The 20,431-nt window shown below is 32.4% G+C and overlaps 1 protein-coding gene across 2 annotated transcripts in view; it reads left to right on the top strand.

Annotated features, from left to right (window-relative positions):
• Positions 1-4,738: 4,738 nt before the first annotated feature.
• Positions 4,739-20,431, top strand: part of LOC119633339 (probable nuclear hormone receptor HR38) — a 103,628-nt gene continuing 87,935 nt past the window's right edge. Inside the window, exon 1 of one of the 2 annotated variants that reach the window (XM_038026843.1) lies at positions 4,739-6,133. In XM_038026843.1, the coding sequence (XP_037882771.1) occupies positions 5,443-6,133 (691 nt within the window). In that variant the 5' untranslated portion in view covers positions 4,739-5,442. The remainder of the gene's footprint in view (positions 6,134-20,431) is intronic. The other variant, XM_038026845.1, reaches the window with a different exon arrangement.

Here is a 20,431-nt window from a genome sequence, read left to right as displayed (position 1 = left end):
TAGAACATAGAATAGAATTTGCTTTACTTATCCAGCTGGGAAGAAGGAAAAAGCATTTATTGGCAAAACATTTTATATCATTTTGGATTGGTTTTTAAGAAAAACTAAAAACCCTCCATAAATTCATAGAAAGATATTTATTTATTTATTTATTTATTTATTTACTTATATCACTTATAGAAGAAACTCAACTAAAAATTTGATAATCGAGTTCAATTGACTCTTAAAGTAAATCTTAAATTAATTAATATTAAAACTTAGTATATAAGTACAATAAAACAAATAAGGAAAAAAAAGAAAGAAAAAAAGCATGTACCCAATTAGCATAGAGCCACACCCACAACTGGTATAGGACCAAATTTGCAAATGAACCCCTATGCACAAGCTTGGCAACCGATAATAGTTAACAACAACTCACTTTCGACTCTTCGTGACATTTTAAGGCTAATAGCTAGTTTGAGTACGACATAGGTAAATTACGCGCATTAAGCAATGTTGCTTTAATGGACTTTAAAGAGTCCGGTAATGAGAGTAAGTGACGGAGATCATTTACGTTTTTGCAAACAACTCTGAGCGGGTTAAACAGCTCATAGTTATATTTACATTGACTAAGCTTAAGCAAGGTAAAGCGCCTAGAGAAGCAGTGAGGACATTAAAGCTTATGTCACCAAGTAATGCAGGCACCATTCATCAATAGCACCATTTATTACTTTGATTGCGAAGGAAATGCCAAGAACAAATCTACGTTTCTCGAGAGACGGTAAGGACAACAGTAGCAACCTATTTTCATAGAGGATATATGAGGTACGCTTATGGAAAATCGCCCCAGATACATTTCGCTTTTAAAAGCTTTTTAAAGCTTGGTTATAATCAACTCGGGCTCGCATCAGTCTATCTATGCTTACCTATACCTATCGTTCATAGCCTTACTAGCAATCAATAAATGATTTCGAAACCTTTTGTTATATACTCTGCGGATGTTTGTAACACCTAGAAGGAATTGAGATAGACTCACTCGTTGTTATTATTGATTGATTCAGAAAAGGATTCTAAATTTACCTGTACGTCTGTCTGTCTTGTTTTCTTTTGGTCAACCTATAAGCCGCCATTTTTGAGATATAAAATTTGATATACCGACATATTTAGCTCGGATCGAACTTCGTTTTCGCCCATTTATTTATTTTGAAAAGTCATTATATGAATAATTTATTTTTAAGTTTTAATTGGTGTTAATTAGCGACTTGAGTACATGTGTGCGATTATTCTTTAAGAAATTGAATTGAAATATCCCAAAGGGGCCTAAAGAGCTACTAGAGACTATATATAATTATAATCCGTTTATCAAAAGACTTATTATTCAATGGATGTCTCTTGGAAGTCGCAAAGAGAGGGAGTAGCATTTCTAGAGGTACGAGTTAAAGGTTAGCTTCTAACTTGCATGTTTTATCATAAGGTCTTTAAATTGTTTTTTACTTAGCGAATAGTTTGCAGAAGCGAACCAGGGAATTTTGTGTAAAACCACAAATCGAAAAACGCTTACAACAAACATGAAATCACCTTTGACTTTGCACAGCAAATATGCATGCATACATAAATCTCGAAAGGTTCTACATAAATTAAAGCAACACATATCATTTTAGAAAATTTTTTCTATTTATTTTCTTCTCTCCTTTAAAGGGCAAATGAAATAAACGTTAATTGATAGACAATTTAAACCTTTTAACACCAATAACATTAAAGCAATAATACGCGGCACTAGTTTAGTTAATAAAATGCAACAACAATGAAAAGATAATAATAATAATAACTAACATAAAGAGGTGGGAGCTAGTTTAACATATCGATGAATTAACTTCATTGGTTCATCAGACCATTAAATACATATATATAGAATAGTAAATGATTTGCTAACTTTTCACTCATACTAATAATATTCAAATCACTCGTTTTTTTTTCTTTTTATTGTTTTTTTCAATTGCAGCGTTGCGTTTGTATACCTTTGGGTTTGTATGCATGAATACAACAAATGTTTGACAGGTAGATACACCACCAAGTAGAAATGTTATAAATACAACAACACAAAAAAGAAAAAAAGAACCGTATTGGTAACAGAAAACCAGTAATCATTATAAAGAGTGTATAAATAAATTTTCTCACACCCTCGCTTTACTTCTTATTATATTTTTTACTTATATACCATGGGATTGTATACAACAACAAAAAATTAACCGTTATATTTAACTCTCGATTATTTCTTAGTGTTGACTTACAAAAACAAAAAAAAACAAAAAAAAAGAGTGAAATGAGAAATTAAACAATAACAACAAATATTATTAAAAAAAAAAAAAAAACCTTTTAATAAAAATTAAAAAAAATTATAAAAAAAAAAAAAAAAAAAAACAAAACAAAAGAGAGTGACAAGAAGAGAGAAAATTTTAGTGTTATGTGAATACACATGTGTACACTTATCTATACAGTAGTAACTAAGCACATGTATATGCTTAGCTGTTTGTTTTCACAGTTATTTGTGGCAAAAATGCTTACTGCTATTGGTTTTTGTTACCAAATCGGTTTTTTTGTTTTCTTTTTGGTCTTGTTTTTTTTTTTTTTTTTTTTTTTTTTTTTTTTTTGGAAATTGCATAAAGCTTTTCTATGACGCAAATAATTGCAGGTTCTCTTTTATTAAAGCGAACACAGACGCGCGTACATACACGCAGGCACACAAGCACATGATTTATGCAGCCATCGCATAGAGGATAAAGTGGTGGTTCTGTGTGTACACACTGGCGTGTATAGATATTGGCCCTCTTGCTAAGGCGCAGGCGCTTCAATTGCAACCATATGATAACGTCATTGATTTTTTGTTTATTTTTAAACAGCTCACTTGTCAACTTTCGTGTAAGTCAAAAAAAGCTCTCATATAAACAATGGTAGAGGACGGTAGGATAGTGATGATGGTATTGATGTTTTATGATGGCTATAAGTATGACGTAATAATTTTAAGCACAAAAACACATGCTTGCAAGCGCTTACACACACACACATTATATGTATACACATACATGCATATGCATACATATGCATGTATAGGTTGTAGACGAATAAGCTAGGTCGGGTCGTGTGCTTAAATTTTGTTCGTGTTATAGATTTCGCTATAAATATGTGTATGTATGTATATTACAAACTTAATACTAATGCAATACTATTTTGTGTTTTTCATAGAGAGCGAGAGTGTTTTTTATTTATTTTTTTGTTTGTTTTTATTTTGTTAGTTTAGCTGCTTCTTTATTATTGTTTTGTTTTCTACATATGTATGCATGCATATATATTGTTATTGTTGCTACTATTTTTGTATACAAACGAAACGAAATCAAAAGCTCTCCTCTAGTGTGTCTGTATCAAATCAATGCGCCAAGCACATTTGCAAAATGCTATAACTAAGGTGAGGCGCTACCTTATATTATAAATGTATTACCAGCTAGCTTTAGCTAGCGGGCCATCATCGCTAGCAAACCATCACCATTACCATCTTCGCCATCATCCTCAACAAATCGTCATTAGTTTTGGCAAAGCATTACCGAATACCGTGTCTACTAGCAAACGGTGAATATAGTCGCGTGTAACCGTAAAGATAAGTTCAGTCGCGTCACAGACGCCGCATTGTTAACATTACCGTTAGATAGTACGCTCTAAAAAAAGAAAAAAACTAACAAAACATTAAGTAAGAAAAATCAAACGGAAATTACTTAGAACATAAGTAATAAATATACAGAACCAAAATTTATTTAAAAAAAAAAAAAGAAAAACTTTAAGGAAAAGAACTTTTTGTCAAAACTTTCATTTTCTTCTATAATTAACGAGTTGAATAAGTGTTATATATACATACATAAATACATACATACATACATACATATGTACATATAAACGTATGTGCTATGTTATAAGTGTTATTTTGTGTTAAGAACAAAAGCGTGTAAAGTGTTGCACAAGTTGTTTTGAGAGAGAAACGGGAAAGCGTTTACTTTCATTTTCTTAAGAACTTCTTCTTAAACATATCAAGAGCGATGCTTGTTGATGCACTCAAGACTTTCGCTGTGAAAATTTCTTTAAGACGTTAAAATTCTTTATACGTTAAACAATCCCGTATGGCGTATGAGTGTTTTATTCTTTCTTATTCTTTCTTAAAGTGCGTGTAAAAATTTTTCAAAAATTCTTTTATAAATGAAAATAAAAAAAACGCTTGAAACTTCGAAAAGTTCCGAAAATACAACAAAAATAAACATTTTTTAAAATTATTATTGAGTTTATTATTAAATAACTTGTTTCAAAGAACTTGTTTCGTTGTTGTTAAATATTGTATTAAGTTGGTCATAACTTTTTCATATCTAAACATTTTTTTAATGACTAAAAAAAAACACAAAAAAACAAAAAAAAAAGAACAGTGCGTATGATTGATTAGTTATTTTATGGAATTTAATAAATAAATTTTAAAAACTTAAAAACAAGAAAATAAACAAAATACACATTTAAGTTTTTGTAATATTAACTCTCTTGTTGGTTTAATTTCAAAAGTGTTTCGTCATTGTTTCGTTTATACGAATCTTAGAAACTTTCCAGTACAACAACCAACGTCCTTGTGCCTCCTAAAACCTAAACCGTTTACATTTGAAATAAACAATAAGCTGTGTCGTGTTAATGTCTATAATAAAAGAACTGAACCACCACCACCACCACCACCACCACCACCATCACCACTGTACTAATTATTACGTCGTTTTGCTTACGTCGTTAAATCTATTTGTATGCGTATGTGTGAATGCATATGCAGAGAGAAAATATTTACAAAAAAAAAAAAAAGAAAATCTTAAGCAAAAGTATACACATTTAAAGAAAGAACAAGAAAAATATAGTATATTATTAAAGAGAAATAAACAAAAATCGAAAGATTCTGTGTTTGCTTATATTGGAAGGAAAACTATTTTAACCGAACTTAAGGTAAAGAAAGCAAACCGAAAACAAAAAAACTATCAAAATAATGCATTCATAGCCGCATTTCATATATGAAACGGACCTGTTAAGCTCAACTATCTGAAACAAAAGAAAAAGAAAAAAAAAAAAGAGGAGAAAAATCGTCGTGCTGGAGCTGCAGAATATTAGAGCGCGCCTGAGGGTTTTTAAACCTTCCACAGGTGTTTATTAAGTGTTTTTTTTTTTTTTGCGTTATGTGTTGAATGTTTACAAATCATAATAATCGCTTAACCGTGTTCCGCTCTTCTATGTGTGTAATTTTTGTTTAATTCATTCAATCAACTTTTTCCTTTTCGCTGTTTATACTTAAGTGCTTTAGTTGTGTGTTTAGTTTGTTTTTTTTTACTTTCTTTTTTTTTTTGTTTCTTATTTCTAACTTACTTGTGAGGAAAGTTTGCATTTTGAAACTTAACAATGCGTAATCGTTTGGCCTCCTTGATTGTGGTCAAACAAGAACCATCATCCAATCCTTTGAATTCAACATTGTCTGTTGTGAATTCTTTACCAACATTACCCGATACAACAACGACATCAACGGCAATTATACCCGAAATCAATAACAATCAAGTGTTACATACACAAAATCCTCATATCACTTCCACATCAGCCAGTATAACGATAAAATCGGAAAATTCTTTATGTGAAATCAATAATAATCACTTAAGTTCTCTCTCATGCGATAACTACTTTGACACAAGTAATACTAATAGCAATAATTTGCCACAAAAGCCGTCGGCTACTTTAATTTATCCATGCCGTAATTTATTTCCGGACGGTTGTGATATATCTCACAATCATAATTGCTCGACTTTCGTACATCACAATAGCAATCATAATCATCATCATCATCATCATCATTATTATGCGTTTGGAAATTTACCACAAAAATCACAATTTGATACACTCTGTCATACGAACGGTCAGAAGTTTTTATTCAAATCGGAACATTTAATACCGAATAACATTAACTATCAATCTCAGCAGCATACGGTATCGGCAAGCGGAACCAACGAGACTTCTTGGTCTCTGACAAATTTAAACAATCGCCGATTGTACAATAATAATCATTGTGGTTCGACCACAATACAGGATAATTATCCAAACAGTATGTATACATAAAATTATTTGTTTTCTTCTAAAGGGTTTGGTGATGGCATTCAACAATTTTCACTTATGAAAAATATTCAATACTCAAAGCTTATCTTATATATCTTAACATTTTGATTACAATTACTATCTCTCTCTCTCTCTGTAAGTGAGGAATTATATACACATATATTAATTGTTTATAAAAAAAAAAAAAACTTTTTTTAAAAACTATTTGGAAAATCTCAATCATATTTACTCTTATGTTATAAAGAAAATGGTTTAGTGTCTGTTGAAGAAACCTAATAAACATTTCAGAAAAAAGGTTAATAAGAGTATGAAGAAAAAGTATTTACAGCGAGACGAATTTAATATATACAGCGGGAAGGTAACTGAATATTGATTTTTCGTACCAATTAGCAGATTGCTTAGAGTGCGTATCAAATCGGAAGCATTGAACAATTTTGGAGAATATATTCGGATATTAAATTCGGACATGCCCGTCTTTCATTTTGGTTTATATATTCCAGATGTAAAGTGATACTAGATAGTTGGAGAAATTGCTTAGTGGGAAAAGTTAATTAGGAAATTTAGAAAGGAAAAAAAAAGGCGGCTGACAAACCCATATCAAACAACACTCGAAGCTGCCTTCGACTAAAAGGACTAGAGAAGAAAAGATCAAATGACAGAAATTTCTGCTGCTATGCAGTAGTAGGACAGAGACAAGCAGGCGCATATGGCTATAGTGACAAACAGAAAGAGTGGCTGACGAAAACGAAGAGAGAAATTCAAGTGCGTTGAGAAGATAACTAATGCAGATCAGTAAAAAAGTATTGCCCGATAAAGATCAAACCGAGCCGACCGAAACACCTATAGCAAATTAAAAAGTGAAGACATGAGATTAGCTTAGTTCCTTCGAAATTTTTGACATTTGAACGATGCGATCGGTACGGGAAAGGTACGCGGCAAAAAAGAGAGACTTTCAAAGACCATTCGAAAAGCTTATCACAAATTTCCAGTCGTCTGGATGTATATGCATTTACTTTAAATCGTACCTCGCGGTGATGTATATGCTTATCTTCCTAAGAAAACCAGATATTAAATGGCGATGCATGAAAGTTACCTGATTTTTTCTTTTCTTCTTTACATAAGGTATTCTTCGAAATAATAATGGCTTCACAGGATAAGAGCTTTCGTTCAAAATAGTGGGCAGCGCGGTTTGAGTTTTGCATTTCAATGTTCAATGAGGCAAAGCAAACGAGCGGAGGCAGACAAAGAAGGGAATGAATGTGTGAACAGATGGGAATGAATTGTTTGCACTTATTGCAAAGATATATTATATGCATACATAATAGTTAGATATCACAAAGCCTCCGGCTGCAGTTGTTACTTTCTAAATATGGGTATCATACCTTATTCTATTATAAGCCTAAATTCGACCTTTTCACCCCCTCCCCCCTTAAATGCCAAGGTCAACGAAACTTTTTAATTCTTCTCATTAACCTTCGAACCATTCAACTGTAAAATTTATTTTCGGTTATGACGAATGCACCCGTCCCCGTTAACATAGTGTAAAATGTTTATAATGTAAAATTAACTATTTATGAAAAAAAAAAAAAAAAAAAAATCCTTGCTTGTTGTTGTTTTTTTTTTAAATATGTGTATTCGTATTCTTTGGTGACAAACAAATTTTATTACATTGCTAAAAGCAAATAACATATAAAGATAAATTTATTGTAAAATTTCCATTTCCATTAAGGACAGTGACACCGTCTACAGCATTACAGATACAACAATTACCTCAACATGGTATCTCACATGTTGGTGCTGCACGGATCGATTCAGAATGTTTACTTTGGTTAGAACTGTAGATTGACATACAGACAAAGGCAGATGGATAGGCAGGCGGACAGGCAGGCTTAAATGAAAATTTGATACTGATCGAGAATATATATACTTTATACTATACATAGAAGGGAAATTGAGATGCACTTTTTTTTATAAAAGCATTGTAAGACCGCCTATAGGGTATACCGTTTGCCATTTTATCTGGTGAAAATTATAAATAAGCCAGTGGGTGGGTGGATTCGTCAATGTTTACAGCGAATTCGACTTTTCTGTTATCTATGAGATGAACTATATCCATCGTAAATAGTTAAGGGGCTAAACAAAACAAACAAAGAAAGGCAAGTAAAAAATTTTCTTGCTTCTAATCGTGCAAAAGTCTTTTTGGATAAAGGTACAAAAGGAAATAGATTCCAGGATTAAAGATAGTCGTTAGCAACCGAAACAAACGATTCTTCTTTTTTGTTTAAGAGGTAGACTAGAGTTTAACAAGTTTACTAATTTTATGTTTTCGAGGTACTTTCAAGATGTCCATAGGATTACACGGTACTGAAACGAGGCACTATATAGGATTATTTGCTCCGAAAACGAGTCGTTCGTTTCGTTTACGAGTACATGTTTAATCGTAAGAGTTTGTCCACAATTGCAAATAGGGCGAATAGACTTCGTAAGTATCCATTGCATTGTTGCAATAGTGTGACCAACGGGGATTTTTGCAAAGGTTTCGATTTTGATTTTCTCGAGGTTGGTTCGATGTAGAGGTTGAATGAGATTAGAATTAAAATGCGATTAGCATGGATAGTAGTAGTCCATAGAGCGGGATTGAATTTTTTCTTCAATCATGCTAACATAAGTTTGAAGGTCGAACGTTGCCGCCGTGCCGGCCATAATGAAAAGTGCCGAAAAAGAGGATTTGGTTCTTCTACTCGCTCATTACCCAAGACATTAGTACCTAACAAATTACTATTTTCTCTCCGTGTTCTTCACTTGGTGAAGGGGCTTTCAACTGCAATTTAAGGGTTTTACGGCCGACAAACTGTCCGTGTTAATAAGCATTGCTTTGGTTAGTTTAACAAACGAATTTGGCGGCTTGAAGAAAGGCTTTAGCTTCTATTATCAATATTGAGATGCTTTCATGTCTGACATAAGTAACGCGGATTTCACCTACATAGGCAGAGGATGGATTGTCTCCCTCAAAACTTTTAAAATCGTCCGCAAAAAGGCGATGCAAACCATTATTTTCCAAAAAGTGGAATTTTCGAAATTTTCATTTGTTAACAAAATAAAATAATATTTTCGGGCTTTTAATAAAGAATTTCTAGGATTTCATTTTGCCAAGACCTCAATTCCAATTTGAGAAGGTGTAATTCTCTCCATCTTTTTTTAGTAAAAAACTATTGATCCTAGTAAATCACACAGCACAGATTAGTAATGAATATGTGAACAGAGGAAATGAAGAAAATTTAGTGCAAGAATTTGGATCGTTTAAGATAAAGATGTTAATGGAATTCATCGACTACCCGATAATGTTTCTCAAAAATATTTTATTTTTATTTCTATTATGGGAAATGGAGCACATATCTCGAGATGGGGTCTCGGGATTGGAATTTTGCACTCTTACCGGTATATGGAGGGTATCCCAAGTCTTACACAAGGAACAATTTAACAGCTACCGGCTTAGTAGAAATGAAGCATTACATAAGAGGCTAACCCGTTTTCAAAAATACTCTAAGTTTGGCGGTCACGGTTCGCGAATTTCCTAAAAAACCGGGTCGAAATATTGATTTAACTTCGCTAACTTCTTGAATACCATTGGATTTCTTTTTACACGGTTATTTGAAATCATTAGTCTATGCCAACACGCCCACAATCATCCGTACATTGAATGAAAAAGTTCAACGCATTTATGCAAAACGGAGCATAGAAAATCTCGATTAAAGAGTGCGAAACCGGGGAGGCCCATTTCCTCTATGTGTAATTCCCTACCTGACCGTATCCAGTATACATTACGATACAATAAAAAAATTGCAATTGAAAAAAAAAAAATTATATTTTCTATGTAATTGAAATATTGCTCAAAATTTAGGAGACGACACCCTTTTGGGGAGTTTCACGCGAAGCTCCTAAGGCGCGTAACATATATGAAACGGCAATCACATATACTTATTAAATTCTACAAAACCAAATAATGCGTATATTGTTTGAAAATTATAACCAATTTTCCAAAAATGCAACATAATAACGCTCGAGCACGTTTGGTGAAAAATTTGCGCATAAAATAAAAAAAAAAAAAAAAAAAAAAACAATATGACAATTTACGATGTGATTTGTTCATAATAAAACAACAGCCGCAACAAACAAATCCTACTAAAGCAATGAAAAATAAATAAGAAAAAAAAAACACAAAAAACTCGTGAATTGCAATTACCATGAATAAGCGAATGCACGTGGTTGGTGTTGTTGTTTAAACCCCCTCAAAAAAAAAAAAAAAAAAAAAAGTTCAAAAAAGAAAAACATTACAAATGTAAGCGATACGAGGAAGAAACACATATATGCACAACACATAATAACAACAACAATTGTATATGTGCACATAGTTAAGAAAAAAAAAAAACTTAAGAAGTAAAAGCGGAGGAGAAAAGTACATCGCATGGATGGCAGCCAATTTTTATTTTTCATATCTTAAGCATTTCATAGAAAATGATAAAAAAAAAAAGACAACAACCAAAAAACAGAAGAAGAAAATTATGACAGAATATTGACGCAGGTGTTGATATAGATGTACTTGTATGTGTACGTGTTAGTACATATGTACTGCATACAACTACTATTGATCAGATGATGCTTAACGATCTTATCTCTAAGTGCGGTTGCTGTAATTCATTTTAAGCAGTACTCGCTGTGCATGTTTTTCTGTTCGGTCTTTGACAGCCGGTTTACCTGCTGGGCTTAATCACTTAAAATTGAAATTGCCCGCTGCCGTAACGTCGCCCATACATATGGTTAGCGTACATATATATGTGTGTATATGTGCATATACCGTACAATACGTATAAGCTAAAGATGATTACACAGATGAGATATATTATTTCGTCATAAGTTGCCACTGTTTTTATGCATCTGCTGGTCGTAATGTCGTCGTCGTCGTCGTCTTCGTCGTCTACTTCTTCTTGCGGTAGCGAGCTATGCCTTTAAAGGGAATTGGCATTCGTCAGCCATGAGCTAGTTTAAAAAAGTTGATACAAAAATTTAGACAATCACCCAGACATGCCGTAGCCGTCATCGGTTTCGTATCGTCATGTCTCAATTATAAGGATTCAAACGTCTTTGACATTGACCTTGCAGAGACAGATAGATAGTGCATAGCTTATGAATAAATGATTTTCATTTCTCTTTTTCATTTCCTTTTATTACAAATAAATATATAGGGTGGGCCGGCAAAAGCAATCGTTAAGCAACCTCAGATTATATCAAAATTTTTCGTAATCCAGCAATTAGATGAAGGCAAGCAAGATGATGTGTGTTGTTGTACATTTCCTCTGTTTTCAAAATAAATAAGATAAAATAAACTATTAATCGATTAATCGATTAAGTATTTTTAAGAAGAATTTTAATATAATATTCTCGTCATAACGGCAACTTGAAGTTGGCAACTTTGTTTTGCGTTTTTAGCTTTTGCTTTTCAATTAGTCGTTTATGATAAACTATTAAGAGAGAATTTATTACATATATATATATATATGCGTGTGTGTGCATGTGTTTGTGTGTGTGTATGAATTAAGCATTTCGCTTTGTACTTGTCCAGTTATTATACGAAAGGTTTTAGAAAATTTCAACAACTTCCATTTTTTGCTTCCATTGCTTCTGGCGTGTTTACGTTTCACTAAAGCAAAAATATTTTCATTTATCGAAAAACAAATGTTTTATGTTTAAAATAACAAAAATTTCACTTTAATTTGTGACACCCATTATACTGTCATCTCAGCGTGTCGACATAAATGAATATTTTATAGCAAAAACTGAGACGCATTTTAGATGATTTTACGTCAGAGTTTCTTTTCTAAGGCAAAATTGAGCAAAAAAAAAACAAAAGAAAAGAAAAAACCAAAGTCGGTTATGTCTGACTAATGGTCGGTCGCTTTAACGGCTACTATTTTTTTTTTCAAAATTTTTATAAATACAACCAGTGCTTAGATGACCTTACCAGCAACGAAAATACTGCTGTAGCCGACGCGTGTTCGATTAAATTTTAGGCTTCAGCATAGAGAAACTTACTAAAAATCCGAACTCATTGCTTACTAAGTTCTCGACAACATTTCGCCAATGTTCGCCATTATCGTTTTGAAGGAAGAAAACGCCTCATGTCACTGCATCTGCGAAGCTAACCGTGTGGCGTCATTGCAGTTAAAGAACTAAAGTGTCTCAAGTTCTTTCTCGATTAGATTGTGTGAGTGTAGAACATTATTATTGAGTAAATGGCCTAAGTCTATTAAGTTTTTAATGTGGGTGCATTTGAAGAATGTTTTTAGAAATACATTATAGACGCATACACGTGCAGTGTTTATTTTAGCTAAAGACCTTTTAAAATAAAAGCATTGAAATGGAAAGTAAATTTTAAAATAGTTTGATATAATAGGCTCGCAGTTGCAATGTTGCGGGCAATCCATATCTAATCCGCCCACACCTAAAAGATCTACTATGCTCCCCATGTAGTATATAAATCTCACCTATAAATGACTTTCTCTAATTTTTATGCTCGTAAATCGGAAATGTACTGTGCATGGATTAGATCTAAATTCTTATTCAGATACTTGGAAGTATTTAACATTTTATGTGGGATCCAATATAGGTAACACCTTAATTTGGACGATTGTTGGATTTTAAGTTAATTTTATTTGATATCATTGTTCGTATAGATATTGGAACACATATATATATTCCGGTTTTATATTAAATTGTGCGAGACTTTTCAATCAAGCGGTACTTATGCTTGTCTAGAATTCTACGCCCGTTATTAGTTTGAGTTGCGTATAATAGAGAAATTGCAATGTTCTAATTGCAGCTCATTATTGACAACCTGCCGCATATTTTGGCATCGAACCATACAAAAAGCAAAAAAGAAATTCATATTCGGCTGTGGGCGAATCCTTTGTACTCATCATCTTTATCTTAAAAAAAAAGAAAAAAAAAAAAAAAGAAAAAAGTAAAAAGTAAAAATATTATAGTAAACAAAGACTCGCCATTAAATACTCTACACCAACCTACAGGTATTCATGTAATGATTTTTCAAAGCGAGACTTGCTGTAAGGATTGCTTGAAAAAAACATCCAATCGTAACCACAGCGTCAATAGCGTTTGTCGATGTCAAACTATGCCAGTGTGCCGAAGTTCAACCAAAAATATTTTAAAAAACAAAAAAAAAAAAGAAAAACTTGAGGAAACAAAACGAACAGACGGACAGACAAGCGTAGATCCCGATACGCTCGGTATAATAAAAGGCGGATCCATCTCAAGTCCTTCTGAATGTTGCATTTATATGCTCAAACTTAATATACCATCAGTGTACCAGCAGTGATGTAGGATAGAAAATCGAGAAAAAAAAGCTTCGATATTCTATAATATTTCATGGACGCGGCGTTTTTTTTTTTTGCTTTTTCTATTTTTTTACATCGAATATTTTTCGGCATAGTTCATAATTTTTGATAAAAAGCCTTTAATGTATTATTGATTCATATATAGTGACGCGAATGGCATTAGCAGTTTAGTATTCTTTCTCCGTTACATTCTATGGATTATTCTCCGTATAGCTCTTACTTTAAATTGAACCACCATTACACCATTACACCATTTATGGCACGAGGCATATGAAGTTTTTGCGAACTGTTGTAACACTTAGAAGGACTTGAGATAGATCGCCTTTTACCGTACAAAGTTTGTTTGTCCGTCTGACGTCTGTCCTCTCTTGCATTTAACGTGTCTTGGCTTAAGGATGAACGCTGTTAGAAATGGCTCGGATATAAGCACTTTTCTGTCTTCTTCCTATACAACGCCTTATTTTGGTTCGTCGTTATATGGAACAATTTTGTAATTTTTAGAATTTCGCGAAAAAAATCGCTTACTAATAGTATTTCGCCGTTCTAAAATATATGGTGTGAAAACTTTGGATCGGATAGGGTAATCTTTTCGTATCTGCGCCTTTTTGTGGTAAAAAAGGTTAATTTTCAACATTGCTTAATGGAAATTCGTTAATAATAATTTGATATAAATATCAATCTTAACGATTTTGGACCACGTAGGTATATTTTTTGGACTACAACCCATATAAGGGCAGCAATGAAGAATAGATCCTTACATGCGAAAAAGGATACATATTTTAGCCTATTATCAATCATAGGATATTTCAATTAGGTCTATTTTTCAGACCTTTCCACATATATAGGGTTCGGGATGAAAGCCAACCCTTCTATGATGACAAAGCCTGAGTTGTGATTTATTACGACGAAAGAAATTGAAAAAATAACCAAAAACTTGGACACGACAATTAAGTTTGGCAAATTTAGTGCATGTTGATGTTTATTCCTAGCAATCCAAAGTTTTCACCATTGACCAGCACCATCGGCTAATGATCAAAGAGATTAAGACCAATTCAAGAACAGTTAAAATGTATAGATCTGGGGGGAGCAAAAAATGAAAATAATTATTGATATAAAACTGGATCATTGCCTCTTATAAGATCAAAAAGATATCGTTCTTGAAGCATTCAAAAAATTAGTTTTTTTATTATAGTTATATTATATAGAACTCCTAACTATTGCATATAATTGATTTTGATGAACATAATCAATATTGTTCAAAGATTTACGATGCTTTAATGAACGACTTTGTTCAAACAAGTTGGTTGATGGAGTTTTTGCTTTTTTTTTTTTTTTTTTTTTTTAAAAAATTTAAATCATCCAAAATCACGCTTCATGAAATAAACTCTTCAAGTTTTTCGTTTTGCCGAAATGGCGGTCAATCAAAGTAATTGACTTTCCCAGTGCGCGTCGTAGACGGTATTTTATTATTAAGCTAACGGGTGTCTAAAGTTCGCTTTAAGGTCTTTTCAGTTTTTTTTTTTTTTAATTTTTTTTTTGTACATATAATCGCCTAAAAGTTTCTTTTTGTTTCTTCTTGTTGCAATATTTATTTTAAAATGCATATACGAATATATACACATATATATATATATATATGTGCACTTTTTTTCCATTTATTTATTCGTTTTTTTTTTTTTCATTTTTACGTAGCACTTTTCATCACTCGACATTTGTTTAGATGAAAATTTATGTCGTCATTGTCATGCTAGCTTAGCAGTTAGTCTGCACATATACTCATATTGCCAGCGAACGAAACAAACAAACAAACAAACAAACAAACAAATAAACAGACGAACAAACGAACAAACATGTATGTAATATTATTTATTACTACTCGTGTAATAAATGTTTGCATTACATGAGATGTATACAATGTATGAATGCTTTTGCCAGATTTTTTTTTTTTGTTTTTCTTTTATAAAAAATTACAGGTATTACGTTCCTTTTGTTTGTCTATTTATTCATTCATAAGCCTTTTTGTTTGTCTCTCTGTCTGTCTGTCTGTCTGTCTATCTATCTGTCTGTCTGTTTATTTGTTTATGTTCACAGCAGTTTTAATTTCGCGCCTTTGTTTAATATTGATAAAATGAATTTTCTAACCAGTGTTTATTATAAATTGCGTGTAGTAAGCCTCAAGAGGTAATACGAAAACCGTTGATTAACTAATCAAATGTAATATAATAGAAAATATTTATATTTCAATTTTTACTTTTCGCTTGTCGCGTTAAGCATACAGAAAAAAAATAATACAAATCGAAAAAAGATATCTAAAGCAATATTTAATTAATCACGTGCCATGATGCGTATGAATAATAAAAATTATTCTGTTACTCTCATAAATATATAAATAAAATGATCAGAAGTTTATCTTTTTTTTTTTTGGCGAAAATCTAGTCTTGTAATGAATCATATTGTGGTGTGACTCTGATGAGAATATGTAAACGAATCCTGGGAATAATTAAAATATATATCTAAACAAGCTATATATATATACATATACACACAGGCCTTGCCATGTGGCAAGATTAGGATTATAGAGAAGCTACTGGCGACGACGAATTCGCCGGTAATCGCCAACATACACATTTCGTTACTCTTGCTGGAAGATTATAGTAGTCAAGCGAAATTAAAAATTGTCTCAAGACGTAAAAAATCGAAGAATGTTTCGAGGAAGGGGTAACACGCTTACGCTTTGAAGGGAATCTTTTAAAAAAAATTTTATTATATATGACTGAAGGAATCTTTCGTAATTCCCATTACTTTCTTCTCAAAACGAATTCTTGACATTTCCAATGCCTTGGTAATTTTTGACAGCCCTTTGATAACATATTCCATTTTCCCAACTTCTTACTATTTTCTTTTATTATTTATCCTTGACAATTTTTTTGTTGGGTTTTGAAATAATGCCATCTGCGATGGTAAACTACGAATCGTCATTTCAATCTATCTATAAGATGACCAATTTTTGTTGCATATCTTTGAAAGAATGGATACGATATTTAGATAGATAACAAACCTTGCAGGTAGTCTTGCTCGCAGAGAAAATTTAGCGGTGTCAGCGTTCCGAGCGCATGTTATTATTTCAAAACTCTTACCGGTCGTCCACTTATTGCTGCCGTTTTTTTTTCCAATGTTCAGCTAACTCTATTTTTCTTATTGTTAGTGCTCTCTGCTGAAGCCTTCATATGATGGAAAGAGCTTATGACTCACTATATTTAGCTTAGCGACCTTATATATGGAGGATCACTTTAGGTTTCGTAGCCTAATTTGTTCGTCTTCAGAACGTCAAGTCATGTTCTTCTTTATATGGCAATTAAAGTCGGCTCTAAGAGTCAGTAGCATAAACGAATTAAAATCCTAAACATGGTCTTCCAAAATTGATTGACGCAGTCAAGTATTTACACTACCTGAGATCAATGATTTTAACGCTGGAGTCAGTATGTTTTTCTAAACATTATTCCTGAGAAATAGTGGGTGCTTAACGAATTGCACTCTTCAGATTTGCTCCCTAATTAGGTTATTAGGAAATGCGGTTCGACTGAGTCACATTTCGTTTCTTTTCTTTTCTTTTCTTTTCTTTTCTTTTTTTTTTTTGATATTTGTTTACGTATTTTAATTTTTACGACACATGCAATTATATACGGTGACGCTACCAGTATATACTTGGAAATTTTAGACACTTGCTTAGCATAAACTATCCTCGACTGTTCTTCCATTTTTTACAAAAATTCTGCTTTTCATAGTTCAAATTTCAAAGTTTCGCTTTTGCGCAGCAATGTATAAACCGCAAGGCACATCATAATTTGCAAGTTAGGACGATTGCCAAGAGAGATAACAAGTTTTTTGCAAACAAAGTTTCTCTCAAAATAGATAAAGGAAATCTTTTTCCAAGAACGCTTACTTACCATTAAAAGAAGATCGTAAAGTGCTGCTTTTGCTTATGTTTCTCTTGCTTGCTTACGTTCGCGAATGTTTTAATTAAAGCCATGATTTTTAAAAGTTGCCATTAAAAGTTCTTTCAAAATAGTTTTAGACATTTTTCAAATAAACAATTATTAGTTGAATAAAAATAAAAATATAAAAAAAAAATAAAAATAAAAAAAAAAGTTGTCAATATTAATTTCGATATTACAGGGTAGACTTGATGACATTGATATATTAAGGATGGTAATAAAAAACTTTTTTATACGCATATGTCAGCGACAAAAAATGGTCATAAGTTTTAAATTTAATTTCATGAAATTTATGGATAATAAATTACAAATAAAAAGAAGTTTCTTTTATTACTATTGTTATTGTTATTATTATTAAATGTCGTGAATAGATTAATTAGCCTTATTTTTATGCATGAGTTCTTATAAATATTCGTATAGGCTTTTCCTTTTTCAAGTATTATTTATGGAGGAATTTTTGCGTATATGCATGCGTACTGGGATTATCTGTGAGCAACAAGTTTGCAAGAAGTCAAACTTAACAGCCACAAAAGGCTATACGCTTTAAATTGTAAATTGGTTACCAAATTTGACATAATAAAAACTTCAAAGTTTTTTTTTATTTTACTCTAAGAAAAAGCTGGAAAGGACATTCAAGTCGAACTATAAATCCCTAGTATTTGAAGAGTAAAGAGGCGCAAACAATGCAATTTTTTTGGCTTAAGTTGACCGAGAAGGATTTTGAGATTGGGATGTTAAGTTAGCAACGAAGACATGTTGTTGCGTTTAGCGTTGTTATACTCTGCATCACTCGCAGCACAAAGGTGTATGCAAACTTGAACTTGAACTATGCAGACTTGAAATGAACCGAACCTTTTTTCCACCGTCTGTCTGTCTGTCCGTCCGTACGTTCGTCTGATGTCTATTGTCAATGGATTTTTGATTCAGATCGGACCACTTTCCCAGACAACTGCCCATATTAATGATGATTTTGAAAAGTCATTATATGAAAAACAAATACATCCTCGCCTATTACAGTTATTCGCTCATTTTTTGTAACAATATAGCAAAAATTTATATTATTTTCATGCGAAGGCTCTCATACTCTCTTTCACAGCTTTCACTATAAAGCTTAATGTGGAGACTGGTCGGAAAAGTGAACGGCTCCAAGCCATTTTCAAAAACCTTCGTCTTTGGGTCAAAGCACCTCAATGCATCCCATTCATGAAAATATCGCTAATTTGACCCTTGTAGGTTGAAGACAATTTTACTTGAATATCCTACGACAAGGTGGACAGACAAATAGCATAGATTGGTATACTAAAGGATGAGTTGATCTGAAGCCCTCCTGGGTGTTACATACGTTCGCATAAACCTAATACATCCTGCAGCATAAGTGGTGTAGATTATAAAAAGTTCAAATTTTTAAAATTCCTCGAAAAAAATGCCTGAGTAATAGTATTTTGCAATTCTCAATTGACATGAGCAATTTGGATCAGCCGGAGAAAATTTTTAAGCTAAGTTTGTATGAAATCAGTTGATGGTTTGCTGCCCTCTGATGTGAGGTCTTTTATGAAAAGTGTCTTTACATAGACGCTTTTGGGTTTATTAAGTGAACTAGTGTAACATATTTAATGGTGACCTGTGACCGACCATAAAATTTTTATTTGTTTTTTCAAAGTTATTTCAATTTTGAATTCAATCAAATCTAAAGTTTCCCTATAGATCTCACTTGACAAATTTTATTGCTTCATATCAGCTTATGTCTCTGTAATAGTCGGTTAATAATATGAAAATGCTATCGTCAATGATTAAGAGGCCGTGTGGACAGAGAGACGCTTGATCGATAGGGATGATTAAGTAAAAGAAGGCAACGGTTTAATTACATTTCCGAGTAAGCTAACATTGATCAGAAGTCTTAACACTTAAAAGGATAAAAAAAACTAGTCTGATATCAGTCGTCGATTCATTCATCTGTGATCTTTGTGTGTTCGAAGTCCCGTGTTGCCTGAGGGTGGGGAAAATACAGAGATAAAATTGCATACGTAGGTTGAATGACAAGCGCGCCAGCACTTATGGAACTGCGTTATTTTCTAAAATAATCCTTAAACATAAATGAATAACGGCTTGTCTTGTTTAAAATTGTCCACTTGTCCATCTTTTAAGTGCCTTCATATGGCAATTACCTGAATTACAGGCCTGTCGTAATTCTTAGTAGCGCAAAGTTTCGATCGATAGTTAGCAAATTGCTCGATTAATCATCTCGTTCGCCGCCAAACGGTTTAACTTAACTCTAACCACGTAATTGCAAGGATCAAACGAGATGGAGATGGTTGTTCGCGGAAAGCGTTAAAAAATTCAAAATTTTCCGGCTTAGGGGCGCTGCACGTATAAATTTCTCATTCAACCTATGTATATTTGACTAATAGCCAAAGATCATGTTTGCAGATGATAGTGTATCGATCACGCCAATTGTAAATTAAAAATGACGAAAAATTGTTTACTAAGCGCGCTATAGGAAATATCGATACGAAATTCAATACAAATTTGTAAAAGTTCGCATTGGACGATTTAATCGTCTGCTTCACTTCACTTATAAGCCGAGCAATAATGATTTAGGTCGCAAGTAATCAAGATTCATTTCTTTATGTAAAAATTTACTTCTTCTCCATTTATCCGCTTTAGTACTTTTTAATGAACTGACTTAAAAACATTTGTGAAATTTTTCAATTCTCACTGTAATAAAATCGTGTAGCAATAAATTTTATATAGTTTCACTTTAGTGCTACATTAAAAATTTTATATAACAAAGCTAAGCATGTGTTCCTATTCATATTATGTATGTATTATCTGCTCTTTGTACAAAGTACACACACACACACACACACACACACACACACACAC

This window comes from Glossina fuscipes, unplaced genomic scaffold, assembly GCF_014805625.2.
Source record: "Glossina fuscipes isolate IAEA_lab_2018 unplaced genomic scaffold, Yale_Gfus_2 2, whole genome shotgun sequence".
Taxonomy (NCBI): domain Eukaryota; kingdom Metazoa; phylum Arthropoda; class Insecta; order Diptera; family Glossinidae; genus Glossina; species Glossina fuscipes.
Note: the sequence above shows the minus strand (reverse complement) of the source record. Positions and strands in the feature narration are given on the sequence as shown.